The 22,399-nt window shown below is 41.3% G+C and overlaps 2 protein-coding genes across 14 annotated transcripts in view; one reads left to right on the forward strand and one right to left on the reverse strand.

Annotated features, from left to right (window-relative positions):
- Positions 1 to 3,314, reverse strand: part of dtna (dystrobrevin, alpha) — a 438,543-nt gene extending 435,229 nt beyond the window's left edge. The window contains exon 1 of one of the 5 annotated variants that reach the window (XM_069921569.1): positions 3,255 to 3,314. The gene's annotated coding sequence lies outside the window, so the exon portion shown is untranslated. Of the gene's footprint in view, positions 1 to 967; positions 1,045 to 1,676; positions 1,759 to 3,254 lie in introns of those variants that run through there. The other 4 variants (XM_069921565.1, XM_069921564.1, XM_069921567.1 and 1 more) reach the window with 4 other exon arrangements.
- The window catches only part of LOC138755501 (nucleolar protein 4-like), a 280,199-nt gene continuing 259,753 nt past the window's right edge, over positions 1,954 to 22,399 (forward strand). For 6 of the 9 annotated variants that reach the window (XM_069921586.1, XM_069921588.1, XM_069921587.1 and 3 more), the window contains exons 1-2: positions 2,023 to 2,650; positions 7,490 to 7,639. In XM_069921586.1, the coding sequence (XP_069777687.1) occupies positions 2,369 to 2,650; positions 7,490 to 7,639 (432 nt within the window). In that variant the 5' untranslated portion in view covers positions 2,023 to 2,368. Of the gene's footprint in view, positions 2,651 to 4,865; positions 5,482 to 7,489; positions 7,640 to 22,399 lie in introns of those variants that run through there. The other 3 variants (XM_069921595.1, XM_069921594.1, XM_069921593.1) reach the window with 3 other exon arrangements.

A 22,399-nucleotide genomic window follows, 5' to 3' on the forward strand; every position in this document is an offset into this window, starting at 1 on the left:
AGGAGTATCAAAGCCAGACCCACTAGGCTGAAAAATAGCTTCTTCCCATGGGCAGTGAGAATGCTGAGTGACCAAAGGAATGGCTCACACTAACCACCCAGGACTCTAATATTTACTAAACTATTTGTTTATTTGATAGGTTCCTCAGGAGTTTGCGGAGGAGCTAGTGGATTTGTTCAAGTGAACAGGTACGGACTTGAAGGGCCGACATGACCTGTTTCCGTGCTGTAAACGGTTATATGGTTATATGTATATTTGTCCTGCATATATATTGTTTGTTTATATGTATGTGTGTTAAGTCTGATTGTGTGTTTGCATGCTTTGCAGTGAGGACCAGAGAAGCTGTTTTGTCAGGTTGTACTTGGGTAATTGGATGATAATAAACATGAACTTGAAAAGTCAGGATCTCATGATTTTACTGTACAAGGTATTGGTAAAATAATATGCAGAGAACTGTGCATTTCTATTCTCCAAGCTATAGAAAGGATATCAATAACTGGAAGGAGTGTGGGAGGTGGGTTCATAAAGATGTTGTTGGGTTTGGAGGGCTGGTGGTGCAGGGAGTGGTTAATATGGTTGGGTTTTTATTTCATAGATTGAAGGAGACTGAGCGATAATCTTTTTGAGGTGTATAAAATTATGAGGAGCCAAATGAAGTGAATGCTCACAGTCTATTTTTCCTGGTAGATGTCTCTAGAACTAGGGAACATAGGTATGAGGTGAGATATTTAAGGATCTGAGGGATAACTATTTCCATTTAGAGGGTGGTCTGCATCTGGAATGAGCTGCAAAGGAAGCGATAGAAGCAGGGACAATTACAATATTCAAATTGCTTTTGGACAGTAAAGGATATTGACTAAATACAGATAAATGAGACCTAGAATGCCAACGTGGTTGGAATGGACAAGAGGAGCTGAAGTCCCTGTTCCATGACGTATAACTCCATAAGAATCCTCCAAATCATTACCATGATAAATGAACCAATGTCAGACTCCCCAGCATCAAAACTCTTCTCCTTTAAATGGTTCTGGGCCATGTCATTTGCATCCCTGACCCAAGACTCCTAAAAGAACCAAAAATTATTCAAACAGTAAGGACGACTGCAGTCTCTAAAAATCTGAAAGAAAATCATATCCTCAACTTTGCATCGAAAAAGACACTTAAGAGCATTTAGAAAACGATTTCATGAAAATATGCAACACTCCCGCCCAACGTGGCCTGTAACCATTCAGAATGGAGAAAGAGTATCTGCGAAGGCAGCCAGCATTGATAATTTCTGTGATGAGTTCAAGCAGTGACGGGGCAACAGACGGGAATAAGACAATTTTAGATCACTTGGCCAAGCACCCTCTGTGGCCGTTTGCCGATCCTATATATTCCATTCACCTCAAAACCACCAACTGAGCTGAAATCAAATCAATGCCAAGGATTTGCCCAAGAAAAATAAGAAACGCGAGAATGACGATATTTAAGATTTTTGAGACCCAGACATATGTCTGCAGCGTTCTTGTTTATTTCGAGTGAAGTATAGGTGAAACCCTCTCTCATAAAATGTAATATACTTTTTTTTTCGTGATATTACCATAATTTTGCGTGATTCTGACTTTATTTCTCGCCCTAACATCACAAAAAAATCTTGATTGTTTTGAAAATGCAAACTGTATTTGTGGATTTACCTGTATCAGCTGTTGAATGTGCACTGCTCTTACAGACCAGAAGGCATGCGTGTTGCACTGTATTCCTAAATGGGACAGCTGTACGTGACATCATTGATTGGCCGTCGCCAGAGAAACTTTTGTTCCGCTGTCCAATGGTGAGGCTCGAATCAAAAAGGGAAGAGCTTGTGGATCAGGGAAACCCGGCGCTCGCGCTCCGTCTGTGGCAGCTCGGGGGGCCGAGAGAGAAAGAGAGAGAGAGAGGGGAGGGAGGGAGGGAGGGAGGGGGAGCGAGCGAGCGAGCGCAGAGAGCGAGGGGTAGAGTGAGCGCGGCGCGTGATCCGCTCGCCTCCACTCTGCACGGCGAGAGACAGGAGCACGGTCCCGCGGGCGGCACCGATCCGGGCAAGGGCGGCAGTGCTGCTAACGGTACCACCGGGGTAAGAACAAAAAAAAACTGCTACCAGAGCTGGTTCCGGCCGCATCGCCCTCTTTGCAGACGGACACTTTGCCTATGAGCATTACTCGGGATTTTTTTTCTATCGATCATTTATTTATCATTTTAAAATATGAATATGGATTTAATAAATTAGCATCGTTATTCGGGATTTTCGGTTCACACCCTTTTTCGGTGTAATATTGGCTCCATCTGGGCTATCCAGGTGTAAAGTCCACACATTAGCCACACACGAGTCCCAGGCTCCTGGGCTATTATGGAGAACAAAGCGGCCGCACGGGACAGCAGCGACCGGGACCTGTACCGTCAGTTCCAGGAGTGGTGTCTGAAGACCTATGGGGACTCCGGGAAAACCAAGACCGTCACCCGTAAGAAATACGATCGCATCGTCCAATTTCTGAGCGGCGTGGAGCCCAGTTCTGCAGATAACGCCAAATTTAAATTCTGGGTGAAATCGAAAGGGTTCCAGCTGGGATCGTCGGAGGAGCTGAAGGCTGGAGGTGGTAAACTGGTCCTTTATGTGCCCGTCAAAACCACGGTTAGTGCTCACTTCTATTAAAGTTGATGTTTATTTGTTCCCAAGTCTGTCCGTAAAGAAATTAAGGGGTGCCACAGTTGGCTGCCGGATGATGATGGGGTCTTCTACCGTACATCAGGCGGTCATGTTGCCTGGGTTAGCACGTCCAGACTCCTCTAACAATTTTCTCTTTATTTAATTACATAAAAATGACGGTTGGGGTTAATTGCTTATTTCGCTTACACTATTCGCTTCCCTGGGCAGCATTTATTATTTCCTAAAAGTACCACTGATTCCTCCAGTCTCCCATTTTAAATCTTCATTTGAGGTGAGAGTGCTTGATGCATCCCGGATAATATATCGTGTCGGGACGGAATTTTTGGTCAGAAGCCAAATGCAGCGCTAGTGGGTGTGTATAACCCTCCCCTCCCCCCGCCGCCCCATCTCAATTTTTCAATGTATTCTCTAAATTGACTCGTTTTTTTTCGTATACAACTGATATTATGTTGCTGTTTATATAATAATGTAACGTGGTATTTCAAAAATAGTTATCATTCTACTGTAAGCTTAATTTTAGAAAAGGTCTGTTAAATGGCTTGCATAAGACATTTTAGGCAACACTTACAGATTCACAGATTTCGGTCGCATCAGGATGAGAGCTGTTCAGAAACATTTTTTTTAAACAGCCCAAATTCCCTCATCCACCCACGCGATTATCCCAGTGAAACCGAGGGAGTGATCACAATGAGGATGCGTATGACTGGGGGCTCTGCCTTAACATTTCTGGCAACCTGGATCGTGGGGGGCTTTAGGGACTTTTTTTTTAAACAGTTCTTTACTGTCTGCCCAAGAGATCTGCTCGAACTAGTAGATCTGTTATTGCTGTCTAATAATTGGGCTTCAAGATGACCATCATTTTAAAAGACATCGGAGCTGAAGAAAACATCGTCTGATAACAAGCTAATTAACCAGTGCCCGATTGCCGAAAGAGACTGAATTATAAATGCCAGGAGCAGGTCGGGCGATCGCAATTAAAATGGGAGCTTTCTTTGCACCGTTTAGTATCCATTTTATGAATTCCACAAAAAGCAAATTGTATTCATTTCCATTGAAAGTGATGGCAATCTCGTGGGTTCCAGAGCTTACACCGATGGTGCATTTTGATATTTAATAGCTCAATGAACAACATCACGGAAAAATAGAAATGATTCAGATTTTTGTTTCCCTGAGGTCTGGGATGCATGTGCACTTTTGTCACCAGGCAACAATATCTCGCAACCGGGCATTTCTGACATCACGGTGGGACGGAGGTACCCAGCTGTAGATGGATAGTGACAGCTATCTTGGAAGCATTGACTACCTAGCTGTTTTCTCTGGAGATGGCTTTGATGATCAAGTATCCAAGTAAATAAAGGACTTTTTAAATATCCTCGTGAATAATGAATGAGAGCTAATGCCTCCTCAAACATATTAAATACTGTATTTTTTTTTTGTGGCAAATAAAATAACCCTAATAGGCATTGGATTTTCCAACTGGAGATTGACCTGAAACGTGAATAAAGATGCACACTTCCTTCGTTATGTATACACTTGGCAAAAGGGAGTTTTTGCATTTGATTGAGATCCCATTTGCAAAAAGCGCAAAGGTCTCAGTTCAAGTACATTAAGGGAAATATTCTGTACATTTTCTCCTAAAATTGGCAAGTCACACAGATATTCAATTCTTCTGAACTCTGAGGAAACGGCATTCATGGAATAATAAAGTCAGAAGGGCAGCTTTAAAAAAAAATGCCTGGCAGCCCATTTACCAATTTCACTGTCTGTGCCTAATCGTTATTGGTGACCATATTGCTACCTCGTAGGCCTGTCATCCACCTCATCTTCTGGAATATTTATTTTTTTTATTAGCAACTTGCTTCATTCGTAATCACTTGCTGGTTTTGCAGTCAATGTCCGCATAATTTTTAAAAGTGGGAGCAAAAAAAAAACCCTGAGTGCCCATGTTGAGTTGTGTGGCTCTCCTGTTATAGATTTTAAGGTTGAAAATTTGATGACGAGGCCCGGAATGGCGTGCCATCTCGTCCCTCCCCTCCCCCTCCTGGAGCTGGTGGTGTTGCCTGGCCGGTCGGATGTCGACAAGCTGGCGTAGTGCATCTGTGCTGCGAAAGGCTGTGGTCCCGCCTGAGCGCGATCCCGCGCTGACCGAGACCGTGCCGCGTGCGCGCTGGCGCGCGCGCCGCCCGCCCGCGCCCCAACGCACTGGGATTCCGAGGCTGAATCGTCGTGGCGCGTTCCAGGGTTCCGCTGCTCAGCTCACCTCGCGCGTTCCCATGGAGACGGTTACTACCTGTCTGCGCTCCGACCCGCGACGCATAATCAACCTGTTGGTTCCATGGTGGACAATGGGAGTCGCTTTCCTCGCACAAGGCGACTAGGCCAGGAAGCACACCTGGTTTCCTTTTAAAACCAGGGAGTGGGAGTGGGAGGGAGCAGGATGTTCCCCGCCACACTTGAATGAACGAAAATGCTTGCCTCTTCTGCTTCAAACCTGCTCGTGGCAGGGAGCTCCCTGGGCCGGGCCGGGCCGTTGAGTGGCTTCTGAGACTGATCATGATAGGAACTCCGTGATGGCTCTGCGCCCTTCCGCAAGATGCACCAACTGGTCTGCTCTTCGCCACCCATTCCTCCTTCGCATCATTATAGAAGCGAACGGGTCGGGTTGCGACTGTCCAAATTGCCGTGCGGACCAGCTGACAATAAGGATTGAAAACCACCCTTTCTGTACGGTATCCGGAGTATGAGACGCCACTTAGTGCCATGATACTGCAAAATTGAAATTTCGTCAATTGATTGTAATTTTATGTTGAAATTGATCATTATTGATGACATAAGTTGGAGTGCCAGAAAAAATAAAAATGAAATATTTTCCAGATACAGTGCTAATTGCCTCAGGTGTGAACCGTACCAGGTTAACGAGCTCAGGTTCCCATCTGTTTTCCAGGACGAGGATTTTGAACTCTGGGGGATAATAACATGCACTCTTAATTTGCTTAAATCATTGTTTCTTCTTTAGTTTGGGGGTATGTGAAGGAGGAAGAAAACAATAGCCCAAATGAATGACATTATTTAGATTAATTTATTAATTTTCTTGATGCAAAAGGAATTCTTTAACGTTTAAAAAAATCTAGCTGTGATTCACTTTCTATTATGCGGGACCTCAAATGCATAAATTATTTGCTGCAGGTATCAAATATGAAAATAACATTATGATACACAGGATTCATTTGCATTGTCTATCCATGTCCTTTGAATTTTTTCAATTCCATTTTAATTGCTGGTCTATCTCATTTATTGAAAATGAAGGCATGAAGCAGTGCTATTTTGATATATAAAGCGCAATAAATAAAATGTTGTTTATTGTGCTTTATAGATTGCATAAAGCACACACCTTGTTTAGAGTTTTTGAAGAGGTCATTACAAAGTATTATTGATCTTTTGTTTTGTTTTGATTAGATACTTACTATTAATGACATGTCACTCAACCTAAATTTCTGGAGTACCAAAAACATTTCTCTACCATGTTGATGTTTGGTTACTTTACAGCAGATTGATTATGCTAAGGTCACTGTTCAGTTTCATTGATTGGCACTGGGTGAGGTGTTCCTTATATTGTTTATATATACATATATAATTCAGTAAAAATGTAGTTAATATTCTTCAACATATTTAGGGAAATATAGTCTTGAAGGAGTTTCTGTTCATCCTCATTATGTGCTCACAGTTCTATTGGGCTTCTAAAGTGTGTATTTGATACACACTGGTTGAAAGTATTTTTTTTCTGAGTTTCTGCTGAATGTTTCCAGCCTCTTAATTTGATCAGCTTGTGAGCATTGCAAGATCCAACCAAGTTTTGTAACCTTCCACATTTTGTTGATACAGAAAATCCTGTTGGATTGTCCTGATGATGGGGTGGATTGAAATTGTCAATTATTGAAATAAATTATTTACTTGCCAAACACTAAGCTTGCATCATTACATGACATGTTGCATGCATCTTTAAAATTATTCAATTATCTTGGTACTTTCCATCAAAATTAAAATCTGTTAATAGGACAGCATTTTTTTTCATACGTGGGAAGCAGAAAGAACATATAATTGATGTGACATGACTAAAAAAGAGCGTGTGATGATATGAATCTGAGTGTACACTGTCTCTGTGTTGGTGCAACTTAATATAGAATATGGCAAAACAAGTATGCTATAGAATCTAGGGAAGGCAATACTAGATGACTTGGTTGTTGTTAATGTTTGAATAAGAAGAGGAAAGGATCTTTGCAGTGAAAGAACATTCATTTTATGTAGCTTCATCCAACTTTGGTTTTTCACAAGACATTATTGAAGGATTGTCATTGCAGTGAAATACTGTGTTCTTTGTATTGTTATGGGGAAAAAAGCTACATTGGACACTGAAGAATGCCTTACCGTGTTATAATTTGAAACAGTTAGTCTGAAAATTGTAATTCTCTCAACAAAATTTTGATCATGGACAGAGTCAACAATTTCAATTTTGCATTCTTGTTTATTTATCTTGAGTAAAATGTAATTTTTTTTAGAATTAAAATAATCAAAAGTTTTGGGATTGGTGCAAGAGAATAAATCTGCAGTAAAAGTGCCATCAATGGCTTGATTCTCCTTTTATTTCTTATGTTAAGTTCTTATGTAAAAGTAACTTTCAAATTTAACCTTTGTTAATTCTGTATTTTTAAAAAAAATGTTCACAGGACAGTCAGTTTTGCTGTGCTTCTTTATTGTCTCATAAATATGGAAACCTTGAGCAAGACTTTTTTTGTTGATTCACAGGATGGAATCAGTACCACAGAGAAGCAATCTTTAAAGCGAGTTGCAGTAGTTGAAGATTTTTTTGATATTATTTACTCCATGCACGTTGAAATAGGAGTAAATGGAGAAAAATCCCGAAAACATGCTGGCCAGAAAAGAACCTACAAGGCAGTAAGTGATGAATCTTCATTCTGTTCATATCTATTATAAGATGAAACACTAGGAATGTATTTTGATTATAAGAGCATGTTCAATAAGCCATGTTGAATATTATGCCTGTGAAATATGATAAATTGATAGCATTGAGATTATACAATTCAATGATGATCATTACTTCTTAACCATTTGATCCTTTCATTTTTTTAAATACATAGTCATAGAGTCATAATCCCAGAGCAATACAGCATGGAAAGAGTCCCTTTGACCCTTCTAATCTGCACTAAACATCAATACTGATTTTATTCTAGATATAAATTTAGACTGGTTACATCAGCAAGTACATTGAGGATGACACCAAGATCACGACCAGGGCTAACTAGAAGCCATGGTTGGATGCAGAGATCTGGGCCCTTCTTAGAACTTGTGATACTGCATTTAGGATAGGGTGCAGGATGCCAGGGCTGAACTCTTCTGTGCAATACGGAAGGCTAAGTGGAGGTATGCACAAAAGATCCACAGACAGCTGTGTGACACCGGCGACACGAGGCACATGTGGTAAGGGATCAAGATTATAATTGATCACAAGTCATCCTTGTAAGATAAAGTCAATGACACCTCCATTTTGGACAGACTGAACACCTATACATGGTTTAATGAGAAGAACAGGATGACTCCAAAGAAAGATCTGTGTCCCCCTGATCAATGAGCCACTGCATAGCCTTGACCAAGGTGAGAAGAACCCAAGGTGGCAAGACCAGACAGCATCTTTGGTGGGGTACACTACAGGACACTACAGACCAATTGATAAAGGTCTTCATGGACATCTTCAACATCTCACTGCAGCAGTCCAGCGTTCCCACAGGGTTCAGGTCAGCCACCATCATCCTGAAACCCGAGGACTCATTGACAAGAGGCCTTGTGGCACTGACCTCCACCATTATGAAATCCTTTGAGCATCAAAGCACTCTTCCTAGAGATGCTAAAGCCATTTCATTTTGCCTATAGAAGAAACCTTTCCATAGACAATGCTATAGCCTTGTCGCCTCACTCCGTCCTGGCCCACCTGCAGGAATGATGCCTCATATGTCAGGCTACTGTTCATTAACTTCAGCTCTACATTTAGTACGATTATTCCTCATTGGCTAGTGGAGAATCTGTCCTCACTGGAATTCAACACCCCTCTCTGTGACTACATCCTAATAGAAAGACCACAGTCTACCCGGGTTGGTAGCAGAATGTCAAGGACCATCATGCTGAACACTGGCACCCCCTCAGGACTGTGTGCTCAACCTGCTTCTGTTCATGCTACTGATGAATGACTGCATCATCAGATCCAGCTCCAACAGTGTCATTCATTTTGCAGATGGCACAACCGTAGTTTGCCTTATCAGCAACAACGATGAGTTGCACTACAGAGAAGAAGGGAAATTCTCATGATATGGTGTGAGAGTAACAACCTGAGTTTCAACATGGACAAGACAAAGGAGATGATTGTGGACTTCAGGATGAGCAGGAATAACCACCTCCACTACACATCAACAACTCTGGAGTAGAGAAAAAGTGGAGAGCACCAAGTTCCTGGGAGTTCACTTAACTAACCTTCTATAGGAGCTCTTCACTATGTGGTACGGTTGCTGCAGAGAAATGGAGGTCAATCCACAGGAGTGGCAGAGAGGATCACTGGAGTCACCATCCATTCTCTCTCCCCTCCCCACCACCCCCCCCCCCCCCCCCACCAAATCGATGTGATCTACCAGGATAGTTGTCTGAAGAGGCCTCACCAATTCATTGAGGACCCCTTCCACATTGCACACTGCATCTTTTGGAAGAGAGATACAGGACTATGAGAGCCAGCACCAGCAGGAGGAGGAACAACTTTTTCCCATGGGCTGTGAGAATGCTTAACAACCAAAGGAACTGCTCACACTAACCATCTGAAACTCTCTTGTGTACAAAGCAATATTTATCTTTTTATTAAATTATTTATTTTTCTGTATGGATGAAATAGTTGTCCTGCATGTGTATTTTTTGTATGTATGTGTGTTTATGTTTGGTTGTGTCTGCATGCTTTGTACTGAGGATCAGAGAATGCTATTTTGTCAGGTCATGCTTGTACAATTAGATGACAATAAACTTGATGTACAATCATTCATCCTATAGATTCCTCCAAGATTCCACCACTTGCCTACAAACTACGTGCAATTTGTCACGTGTTAACCTATAAAACTGTGTGGGAGATGCAACGAAACTAGAGCACCCCAAGGAAACCATTTTAATGTCATGTAATGATGCAAGCTTAGTGTTTGGAAAATACATGATAACTTAAGTTTATTTTAAACAAGTAAGCAAAAGCATCCAGAGACTAGCATGCTATGGCAATTTTGGGCGTAATTTGGATAAACAGATTTCATTTGGATTCGTTGCTGTTGACAAAGTTCATGTTAATGAACAATGTTCCGTTCACAAAATACAGTTAATATATTTTGCACCATTTTCTTTGTATTAAGGTGGGAAAGAGCTGCAGTATAACACATATATAAATTAAAAATGTGTACTTTAAATGAAAAATTTTATTTTATTCCTCATTTTATGTTTTTAAATTGTTGCTTTATAGTCAATGGCATTTTTATTACAATTGGTATATGTTCCTGAGAGGGCAAGAAATGTAGGGAATCACTGTCTATTATAAAATTTCTTCTGCTTTTATAATTTCTTGGTTAGGATAGTACCAATTGTTTCTGGACGAGAATACCGTACTTTAGATGAAACTTACAATGCCTAATATTTATTTGTGTAGTGGTAAAATCAAGGGATGGAATGAAAAATGGCCTATGCTTAAAGCCACATATTCATGCCTTTTGTGCAAGTCTATAATTTTTCATAGGCAATGCAGGAAAAAAAATCAACCGTTATTAATTTGAGAACAATGCTCTGAAGTGCCTTGGGATGTTTTTTAAATTTCATTGCAGGTGCTATGTAAATGAAAATTAATGATGAAACTAGATATGAATTGTTCAGGTAATTTATTTCAAATGTGTACACTTGCAGAATTGGGTAACAGTTCTTACTGAATTAATTGCAATTGCTTTTGTGCATTAATGGAACATCTTATAATATACTGGTAGTGGGTTACGTTGCTTGATTTATATCAAGTAATTCTCAAATTTGTGCTTCTTGGTTGAATAAAAGTGCACCTTGTAGCCTTTTGTTTTAATTAAATCTAACTGCAACTGTCTTCTGCTTTGTATCACAATGCAAAAGGAAGGCCCATTGCAGAAAACCTTGTTGAATTCCTGAGAAAAGCAACCTATCAAGAGAGGGAGCAAGGTGATAACAAATTACGAAGCATAATGTTTTGAGAAATGTCATCAAAACTTTTCTCATAAGAAAATTTAATTAGTTAACCTGTTAATGCTTTTAAATAGCAAAATTGCATAAATTCATTTAAGATCTATGACCCTCTGTAGAATGTCAGTGCTCAATCTACAAGAGTGACATTAATCTACCTGCTGCCCTTTACTTTAACTCTTCATCCCAATTGCACTCTGACCTCTGGGTATGGTTTCCTACTTTGTTACTACTACGCTGAAAATAAGCTCAAGGAACAGCATCTCATTGTTTGACTGGACACATTGCAGCCTTCTAGATTTAGTTAAATTCCAGATGGTCATCCTTTCAGATATTGCATCTCAAATAGAATTATAGAAAATTTATAACATAGACATTATGGGCCAGTCAGTATTCTATGTTATTTGTTCTGATGAAGGGTTATGGCTTGAAACGTTGACTGTCTATCACCTTCCATGGATGCTGCTTGAACTGATGAATTCCTTCAGCATTTTGTGTGTTGCTAGCCTAACCTAATTCCACCATGTAACGTTTGGTTCACAGACCTGCAGACAATTGCACTTTGGGTACACATTCAAATTTAAAAAAAAATTTTGTTTTGAATATCCTCCCAGAAAGTTTGGCGTTGGAGAAACAAATTACTGAGTTGGAAAAGGAATTTCAGAAGAAGGTTACAGAAGATGAGAAAGCAGCATTAACTAAGTTGAAATTATGTTATAATACTTTACAAACATGTCAGTATGAGCAATTAATTCAAAGACCTAAGCAATGTTTTTACGAGTTGGGTGAGAGGGCTCATAAGGCATTAGCTTGGCAATTAAAAACGGAACAAGTATCGAGAACTATCAATGCTGTTAAAAAGAATTCAATAGTTACCTTTAAAACCTAAGGAAATCAATGACCAATTTTATTCATTTTATCAGAAATTGTATATTTCTGAGGGAAAACAGGATGATGGTTCTATTGAATTCTTCTTATCCAAGTTAAATTTACCGGTTTTAGGGGAGGTAAAGGAATTGGAAGCTCCGTTTACAGATTTTGAGATTAAAGAAGCTACTGTACAAGAAATGCCGAATGGAAAGTCGCCAGGTGATGATGGATTTTCAGTGGAATTTTATAAAGTGTTTTATGAAGATTTATCTTCTATATTTAGGGATGTATTGCAACAAATAACTGAAGATCAGTCACTACCGGAATCTTGTTCAAGTGCGATAATTACAGTGATTCTAAAGAAAGATAGCGATCCGTTGAATGTAGCTTTGTATCGACCAATTTCTCTATTAAATGTGGATTATAAAATAGTGGCTAAAGTATTGGCAAATAGACTTGCTAAATATTTACCTCAGTTGGTACATACAGATCAAACAGGTTTTATTAAGAATAGATGTGCATCTGATAATATTCTTAGATTGATAACGTTGATCAATGCATCGAGACAGCATCCCAACCAACCAATGGTGGTTGCGCTTGATGCAGAAAAAGCTTTTGATAGGGTTGAATGGTATTTTTTTATTTAAGGTGTTGGAAAAGTTTAATTTCAGCCATCCATATACTTGTCCAAATTCTTCTCAAATGCTATCATTGAGCCAGCATTCACCACTTCAGCTAGATTTTTGAACAATGGGATAATAAATTATTGGAGTATATCTTCTTGCTTTGCTTCTCACTGTAAACTTAAAAAGTCATATTTTGTGTCAAGTACCCCACATTAAAATTGAAGTCATAATATGCCACAAAAGTAAAGGTCTTACTACTGAGACCTGTGGAATCATCAATTAACACTCTTTCTGTCACTTTTCAATTATTTCTATTGGTTTCTGTCACTAACTCAAATTTAAATAAATTTCTCAAATTATCTTTAATCCCTTGGTCCTTCACGTTTTTTGTTCAGCCTGACACATATGGCCCCGAAGCAATTGGGCGGTTGGTGTCCATGTGGTGATTACCACCACTTGAATGACATTATGGTTCTGGACAGGTACCCGGTCCCACACATACAAGACTTTGCTGCTCGCTTTCACGGCTGTCAAGTCTTCTCCAAGATGGATCAGGTGAAAGAATATCACCAGATACCAGTGCACCCAGTGGACATTCCAAAAATAGCCATAATCGCACCGTTTGGCCTATTTAATTATTTGCACATGCTGTTTGGCCTCAGAAATGCAGCCCAAACTTTTCAATGGCTGATGGATGTTGTCGGCAAAGACCTGAACTTTGTGTTCATCTACCTTGACGATATTCTCATTGCAAGCCCAGATGTTCAGTCACACAAACTCCATTTGTCACATCTGTTTCGGCGTTTGGAAGAATATGGCCTCAGGGTGAACCCTGCTAAGTGACAATTTGGCCTCACTGCCATTGATTTCCTGGGACATCATATATTACCTGAGGGGGCAAAGCCCCTTCTGCAGACGGTTGACATCCATCGCTTCCCCAGACTGGTCGCGGCTAAAGGGCTTCAGGAATTTCTGGGTTTGGTGACGTTTTATCTCCATTTCATTCCGGCTGCTGCTTAATTATTGGGCCCTCTGTTTGCGCTGCTCCAGGGCAGGCCTATGCACATTCATTGGACCCCAGACCCGACTCTGCATTTAAGGTGGCCAAGTCTGCACTTGCAAATGCTGCTTTGGTGTCCCATCCTGATACTTCAGCCCCATTGGCACTCACTATGGATGTCTCTGATAGGGTGGTTGGTGCTGCATTGGAACAGTTCGTTGAAGGTCATTAGCACCCTCTAGCCTTTTTTAGCAAGCACCTCAGGCTGCCGGAACTCAAATGTAGTGTATTTGGTAGGGAATTGTTGGCCATTTATCTGGTGGTGAGGCAGGCTGTTTATGGCCTATACAGGCCATAGACCTCTGACATTTGCCTTCAAGAGGATTTCTGATCTTTGGACTGCCAGATAACAGTGGCCCTTTTTTTAAAAATCTCAGAATTCTCCATGGACATCTGGCATTTGGAGGGGAAGATAAAGTTAGTGGCTGATGCATTGTCCTGACCATCCATCTGTGCACTTTGTGGTGGCCTCATTGCTGCAAAATTGGCTGAAGACCAATTGGCAGATCAAAAAGTGCAGAGTTACTGGACTGCAATCACAGGGTTGAAAGTGATAGATTTTCAACCATACCCACAGGGCCCCATGTTATTATGTGACACTTCCACTGCCCCATTCTCCCACTATCCTGGTGATGGTGCCTATTTGACTCCATCCATGGCCTTTCTCATCCTTCCATTAGAGCCACGGAGCACCTCATGTCCTTGAGATTCGTCTGACATGGGCTGAGAAAGGATATCACGCTGTGGGCCAGGTCCTGCGCAGTCAGCAGTCCAAAATTCGTAGATGTACAAAGGCCCCAGTGCAAAACTTTTCTCGAGTGGAGTGCTGGTTTGATCATGTGCACAGCAACCTCATTGGTCCTCTACCAGTAAGCAGGGACATGAGGTATCTGCTCACTGTGGTTGACTGTTTTACGCAATGGCCGGAAGCCATTCCTTTCCCTGGCAGTGATGCCAATACTTGTGCCTGGGTGTATCTTAACCACTGGGTGACGAGAGTTTGTGTTCCCACCCACATCACGTCAGATCATGGGGCCAGTTTACGTCATCCTTATGGACTGGTTTGGCAGATTTCTGTGGAAGCCAATTGCATCATATCACTGCCTATCACCCACAGTTGAACAGGTTGGTTGAGCGCTTCCATGGACACCTTAAGTCAGCCTTGAAGCTTGACTTATAGGCCCCATTTGGATGGATCATTTGTCTTGGTTACTACTGGGGATAAGGGCTGTGCTGAAGGAAGATTTGCCCATTTCCTCAGTGGAAATGGTTTATGGCACCCCTCTAACTGTTCCAGGTGACCTACACTTTGACATAGCAGATGTGATTTTGATGAGTTTAATGTTCTGCAGAGACTTCAAGACTGTGTGGTTGTACGAAACCCTCTTCCAGCGAGACGCCAAGGCCATCTGCCTTCCCGTGTTGCTGAGGACCTGTGGTCGGCAAGGACCGGGCACTCCACTACGAAGGCCATATGAAGGACCTTTCAAGGTTTTGCAGCGTGACAGCATAGTGTTCACATTGAACATTGGCGGGAGAATGGACTTATTAACAGTGAACCATTTTAAGCCCGCACACTTGGACTTCTTATTACCTGTGCCCTATCCTTCCCTAAGGCGCAGAGGTCACGCTCCCAAGTCTACTGCATGTGCATGTTTTAAAGGTGATTCTGGGGTGGGGGGGGGGGTTGTGTAGCTGGCCAAGTGGTTGCGACCTGGGATGGGCTGAATTGCCATGGTGTCTGCCCTCCGAAGTCCTGCGGCAGACACATGCAGCTGGGATGCTTCACGGATGCGTTGTGATGTCACTTCTGGTTTTGGACTTCTGAGCCGGAAGTGACATAAAGGAGGGCAGATTGTGTGATTAAAGGCATTCTACTGAGAACTGTGAGTAGTGAGCATTTATTTGATAGCACTGCAGTGGCAGGGACTACAATATTCATAAATAAATAATGTACAAGGTAAGAGTTTTTATATGCAGCTCTGATTGAGTTTGTTGTATAGGAGTCTGATGATAGAGGAGTAGTAACTGTTCCTGAACTTGGAGGTATGAGTCTCGTGGCAGCTCTACCTCTTTCCTAATGGTAGCAGGAAGAACAGAGGATGTCTCAGGCTGTGTAGATCCTTGATGATTGCTGCTGCACTCTGACAGCAGCATTCCATGTAGATTTTCTCTGATGGAGAGAGTTTTGCCTGTGATCTCTTGGGCTGTGTACACTACCTTTTGCAGGGATTTCCTCTCAGAAGTATTGGTGTTTCCAAACCAGGCTGTGATGCAATCAGTCAGCACACTTTCCATTACAGTCTTGAAGACAGTACGTGTCATAGAAGAGCAAGTCCTGGATCAGGTGTATACTAGGACATTATGGAAAGCGAGGGAAGAAATTAGGAGCTCTGCCAGAGATATTTGCTTCATTCCCGGGCACAGGATATGTGTCGGAAGACTGGACGGTGGCTCATGTTGTGCCTTTAATTTAAAAAAAAAGGTTTCAAGGACAAGCCAAGAAATTACAGGCTGATGAGCTTAACATCAGTCATGAGTAATTTCTGGAGAGAAATCTAAGATACAGAATCTACATGCATTTTGAAAGGAAATGACTGATTAAGTATTGATTATATGGCTTTGTGTCTCACAAATTTGTTTATTTGAAGAAGAGACCAAAAGGATTGATTTAAGCAGGGTGGTGGATGTTGAATGCCTGGAATAGCAGGACCTTTGACAAGGTCTTGATGGTAGGCTGATCCAGAAGGTTAGATTGCATGGATCTCGGGTGATCTGTCCATGCTACCTCCCAAGCTAGCCACTCTGCCCCAGATTACCTGGATGCCAAGAAACTACTGTTCAGGGACTATAGCTTTGCCTTCAGTTTTATTGTCCTAGATAAACTGATTCCCAAATTTCAGGATCTAGGCCCCAGTGTTCCCATCTGCAACTCAATCATTGATGTCATGTCTAACAGACCACAGTCAGTGAACATGGCCACGATCACTCTCACGGATGTGTACTCAATCCTCTACTATACCTCCGACTATACAGCTAAATGCTGTTCCAACTTCATCTTCAAATTTCCCAATGACAGACGAGGGTTTAATTTTAAATAATGATGAGACAGAAAACATGGAAAAAGAATGAATGTCTAATGGCATGGTGCCAAGATAACAATCTCTCAACATCAGTAAGACAAAGGAGATGATTGATTTCAGGAGGGGACAGGGTCCATGCCCTTGTTCACATTAATGGTACTGAAGTCAAAAAAGTAGATAGCTTCAAGTTCTTAGGACTATAAATATATCCAATGACCTGACCTGAAACATGCACATTGACACAACAGTGAAGGAAGTACATCAATGCAGGGCAGCGATTGCAACCAGTCCTGGGTTTGAATCCTGCGCTGTCTGTAAGGAGTTTGTACATTCTCCCCGTGTCTGTGTGGGTTTTCTCTGGGGGCTCCGGTTTCCTCCCTCCTTTCAAAATGTACTGTAGGTGTAGGTTAATGGGGTGTAAATTGGGCAGCACTGATTTGTGGGCTGAAATGGCCTGTACTGTGCTATATGTCTAAATTTTTAAAAATAAATCAAAATTCTGAGAAGATGAAGGAAATTTGACATGTCCCCCTTGCCCCTCAAAAATTTCTTGAGGTGCACTATCAAAAGGATACTTCTTGGATACATCACAGAGTGGTATACAAGTTGCTATGCTCAAGATTGAACAAAACTACAGAAGGTAGTGAATGCAACTCAGAACACAAGATTAACTACCCTCCAATCTATCTACATCTCCATCTGCCTAGGAAAAACAGCCAACATACTGAAAGACCTATCACACCCCGGACACACTCTCTTCCCTTCTCCCATTAGGGAGAAGGCTTAAGAATGTGAAACCATGCACTAACATGAAAACCATTTCTTCCTTGCACCAATCAGCTTCAGAATGAACCCCATACCAGTAGTTTCATGTTGACCATGCTTGGTACTAATATTTTGTCCTCTGTAAATTTGTTTGATACATGGCTGTATGAATGTTAATCTGTTCTTGGGAGAAATCTCCTCACTGTACATTTTTTGTGTCATAATGATAGGGGACAGGGTGGTTGTTACTCAGATTGAACTGTCCCATGAGGATCGGTGCTGAATTCACTGTATTGTTAAACGAAAGGTACTGTGATTACCTTTTTTTTTCCTTTCTAAACAATGATCCAATGTTAGTAATTTTCCAGCCCTCTGGTATCACTCCTGTGGCCAGGGGCATTTGAAAATAATAGACAAAGCCTCCACATTTTCCTTTTTTTTGTCTCTTCTAATAGTCTGGGATTAATTTTGGCTGGACCCTGTGATTTGTTCATTTTCAAAGATGGTAATATACTTTGCCCTCCTTTTGCTATGTTTATATGCTGTACAATATTTCCATTTCTTCCACTCTAATCACAGTAATCACAACATACAAGCAGGTGGGAAGGCAGGTTGCAAAGAGGATACAGTTTACAGAGGTATTGATAAGTTAAGTGACTGGGCAAAAAAGTTAGCAAATGGAGTATAAAGCACAAGCTATAAGGTAGTTCATTTTAGAAGGAAGAACAAAAGAAGAGTGCTGCAGCATTAAAGGATTTGAGAGTCCTGGTGCATAAAACATAGAAAGCTGACACACAAGTACAGCAGGTAATAGGAAAAAGCTAATGTTGGCTCTAATTTTAAGGGGTTGAGTATGAATGTGAGGAAATCTCACTGCAACTGTATGAAACATGAGTAGGATGGTCCTCTCATTTAAGAACATAGACCAGTACAGGCTCTTTGGCCCACATGATATCCAAATGAAACTATTTATTGCTTGCACCTGACAGAAAACTCTACATTCCCTTCATATTCACGTGTCTATCTAGAAGCCACTTAAAACTTTACCATTGTATCTGCTTCCTCCATCTCTCCTGGCAGCCCCTTCCAGGCACCTACCATTCTCTGTGTCAAATGTTTACCCCACACATTTCCCTTGAGCATCCTCCCCCTCATCTTAAATAGATGTTTGTTGGTTTTGAATCTTTTGTCCTGGCGAAAAGATTGTGACTGTCCACGTTATCAATGCCTAACCACCTCTATCAAAGTGCCTATCAGCCTCCTACACTCCAGCAAAAACAACTCTAATCTGTTCAGTGTCCCACCATAACTTATACCCTTTAAATCTTGGTAATCTTCTTCTGTACCTTTTCCAAAGCCTCCACATTCTTCCCATAATGGGCAACTAGAATTGCACACAGTGCAGGTAGTCCCTGACTTAGGACCATAATGGGGACCGAAGAATTGGTTGTATCTCGGAAAGGACGGAAGTCGGAATTGTGCCTGCAAATGGGGAGAACTTTTTAATTAAATCTTTTTTCTTCATCATACGTTTACTGATAACAACTTGTTGATCAACCATGGCAAATCTTTCCACATTCTTGTCCATGCTTACCTTGTTGGTCAGCATTCCAGAATCCTGTGGCTGGGTGCGACCATCTTGATTCCTGTGCGCAAGCCTTCAGTGGGTTCACGTATTGGAGTTTGGTGGGCGCATGTGCAAGAGTTAAGTGCCATGACGATATTGAAATCACATTCTTAACTCTCGTGCATGCGCCCACCGAACTCCAATGTACGAACCCACCGTACAAAGACGTGCGCATTCGCACAGGAATCAAGATGGGCGCACCAAGGCCTGGGATTCCCAGAACGCCGACTAACAAGGTAAGTACGTTCATTTTGGTACTTGCGTGCCCTGTATCCCTGTTATAGTTTGTGAAATACAACATAAACTTTACATATTTTTAATATATTTTTATAAGAATTTGGTCATTCATACAGATGGTCATAACTTGCATAGGTAGTAAGTCAGCGAATACCTGCATACCAAGTGTGGGCTAACTAAAGTTTTGTATACCTCAGCATACTCAGTGGCCTGTCCAATGCAACCAAGCATACCATATGTCCTCTTTGTCACCCTATCTACTTGAGTGGCAACTTTCAATGATCTCTAGACCTGGAAACCCAGATCTCTTTTCACATCAACACTTTTAAGAGTCATTCCATTAGCTATTAGTTCCCCTTACATTTGACCTTCAAAAGGGCAACAATTCACATTTTTCCACATTCAACTCAATGTGCCATTTCTCAGCTTATATCGTAACTGATCCATATCCTGCTGTAACCCTCAAGATTATCCAACTCCACCAATTTTGGATCATTTGAAAATTTACTAACCCATCTGCCTACTTTTTTTCTGAAGTTATTTATGTCTATAATGAATCCGAACATGGATTCCCATGGTACATCGCTGGTCACGGTCTCCAGCCTGAACACTAGTCTTCCACCTCTTCGCTCTGTCTTCTATGAGCCAGCCAATTTTGTATTCAGTCTATCAATTAACCATGGATTTATCTGCAACTTCTCAATCAACCTACCAGAAGAATCTTGTCAAATGCCTTATCATGTAGAGCATCCACTCTTTTCATTAACTTAAAAAACTCAATAAAATTGTTGAGACATGACCTGCCCATCATAAACTTAAAATGACTGTTCTTAATCTGACCGTGACTTTCCAAATGTGCATTAATTCTATTCCAAATGATTATTTCCAATGGTTTTCCTACAAATGATGGAAGACTTACAGAGTTACAATTAAGGTAAGGAGAATTTTGTCTGCAAGATAGCTTAGTTGTGGGGAGGTGGGGGGTGGCGTGGGGGCAGGTCTGGCAACTCGATGTTCTGGGCATCCATTGCTTTAGACATGATAGAATGGTGGGGGGGGGGGAAATGAAAGGGGGAGGAGTAGCATTGCTTGTCAGGGAAAATATCACAGGTGTGGTCGGGAAGGGCAGACCAGAGGGCTTGTCTACTGAGAATATATGGGAGGAGCTGAGGAAGAGGAAAGGTTTGACCATACTCATGGGGTTGTATAGACTGCCCAATAATCAGAGACAACAGACAGCTGTAGGAAAGAGAAAGTTGTGAGAGTAGGGGATTTTAACTTTCCACATATTGATTGGGACTCGTACACTGTAAAAGGGCTGGGTGGCTTGGAGTTTGTCAAATGTGTTCAAGAAAGTTTTCTAAAACAATATTTAAAGGTACCAACTAGGGAGAATGCAATACTGTATCTCCTTTAAGGGAATGAGACAGGACAGGTGACAGAAGTATGTGTCGGGGAACATTTTAGGTCCAATGATCTTAATGCCATTCTCTTTGGCTTGGCTTCGCGGACGAAGATTTATGGAGGGGGTAAATGTCCACGTCAGCTGCAGGCTCGTTTGTGGCTGACAAGTTCGATGCGGGACAGGCAGACACAGTTGCAGTGGTTGCAGGGGAAAATTGGTTGGTTGGAGTTGGGTGTTGGGTTTTTCCTCAGGTTGAGATTCTAAATTGGACAAGGCTAATTTTTGAGGAAATGAGAAAGGACTTAGAATGTGTGAATTGGGATAAGTTGTTTTCAGGCAAGGATGTGTGAGGTAAGTGGAGTACCTTCAAAGGTGAAATTTTGAGAGTGCAGTGTTTGTATGTTTCTGTCAGAATTAAAGGCAAGGTTATCAGGCATAAGGAGCCTTGGGTTTTGAGGGATGTTGTACATCTGTTTCGGAAGAAGAGAGAGGTGTATAGCAGGTACTTGAAGACTATTTAAAAAAAAAATGCAAGAAAAACCTCATGAAAGAAATCAGAAAAGCTAAAAGAAGATATGAGGTTGCTTTGGCAGACAATGTGAATGCAAATCCTAAGGGTTTCTACAGGTATGTTAAGAGCAAAAGAATTATAAGGAGCAAAAGAATTATAAGGGACAAAATTGTTTCCCTTGAAGATCAGAATGATTGGCTTTGTACTCAGCAAAAGGCACAGAGTCATGGGAAGTAAGGAAAACAAGCAGTGAGGTCATGAAATAGTCAAAATGGGCTGAAAAATGGCAGGGGAATTTAATGCAGAATTTAATGAAGTGTGAGGTTCTGCATTTTGGAAGGAGAAACCAAGAAAGGACATACACGGTGAATTGTAGGGCATTGAGGAGTGTGGTCGAACAGAGGGCCCTGGGAGTACAGATACATAATTCCCTGAAAGTGATGTCACAGGTGAATAGGATTGTAAAGAGAACTTTTGGCAAATTGGCCTTCATAAATCATAGGAGCTGGGATGTTATGGTAAATTGTACAAGACATTGGTCAAGCCAAATTTGGAGTATTTTGTGCAGTTTTGGATACTTAACTACAGGAAAGATATCAATAAGATAGAAAGAATAGAGAGAAGATTTACTAGAACATTGCCCGGATTCCAGGAACTGAGTTATAGAGAAAGGTTAAATAGATTAGGATTTTCTTCCTTGGAGCATAGAAGAATGAGGGAAGATTTGATAGAGGTATTTAAAATTATGAGGGGATAGACAGAGTAAATGCTTTTCCACTGAGGGTAGGTGAGATACAAACCAGAGGACGTGGGTTAAGAGTGAAAGGGGAAAAGTTTAGTCAAAATATGAAGGGGAACTTCTTCATCTGAAGTGGTGAATGCAAGTTCAATTTTAACAATTAAGAGGAACTTGTAGAGGTACATGAATGAGAGAGGCATTGAGGGCTACGGACTGGTTGCAGATCAATTGGACTAGGCAAAAAAAATGTTCGGCAATGACTAGAATGGCTGAAAGGGCCAGTTTCTGTGCTGTAGGGTTCTATAGTTGTGAGTCTTTGGCACTCTTTGCCAAACATTTTACTTGCTTGTATATAATTATGGCTAAAGTAGACTTTCAAGTAGTTTAGGAAATCTGTAGTAATGGGGAAAAGGCAGGAAGTGAACTTGAAGAAAATTGGATCACTCACAACCTACTGAGTGGAAGAGTAAGCTTGAGGGGCTGAATGGACTTCTTTTCTTG

Source organism: Narcine bancroftii, chromosome 2, assembly GCF_036971445.1.
Source record: "Narcine bancroftii isolate sNarBan1 chromosome 2, sNarBan1.hap1, whole genome shotgun sequence".
NCBI classification, from domain to species: domain Eukaryota; kingdom Metazoa; phylum Chordata; class Chondrichthyes; order Torpediniformes; family Narcinidae; genus Narcine; species Narcine bancroftii.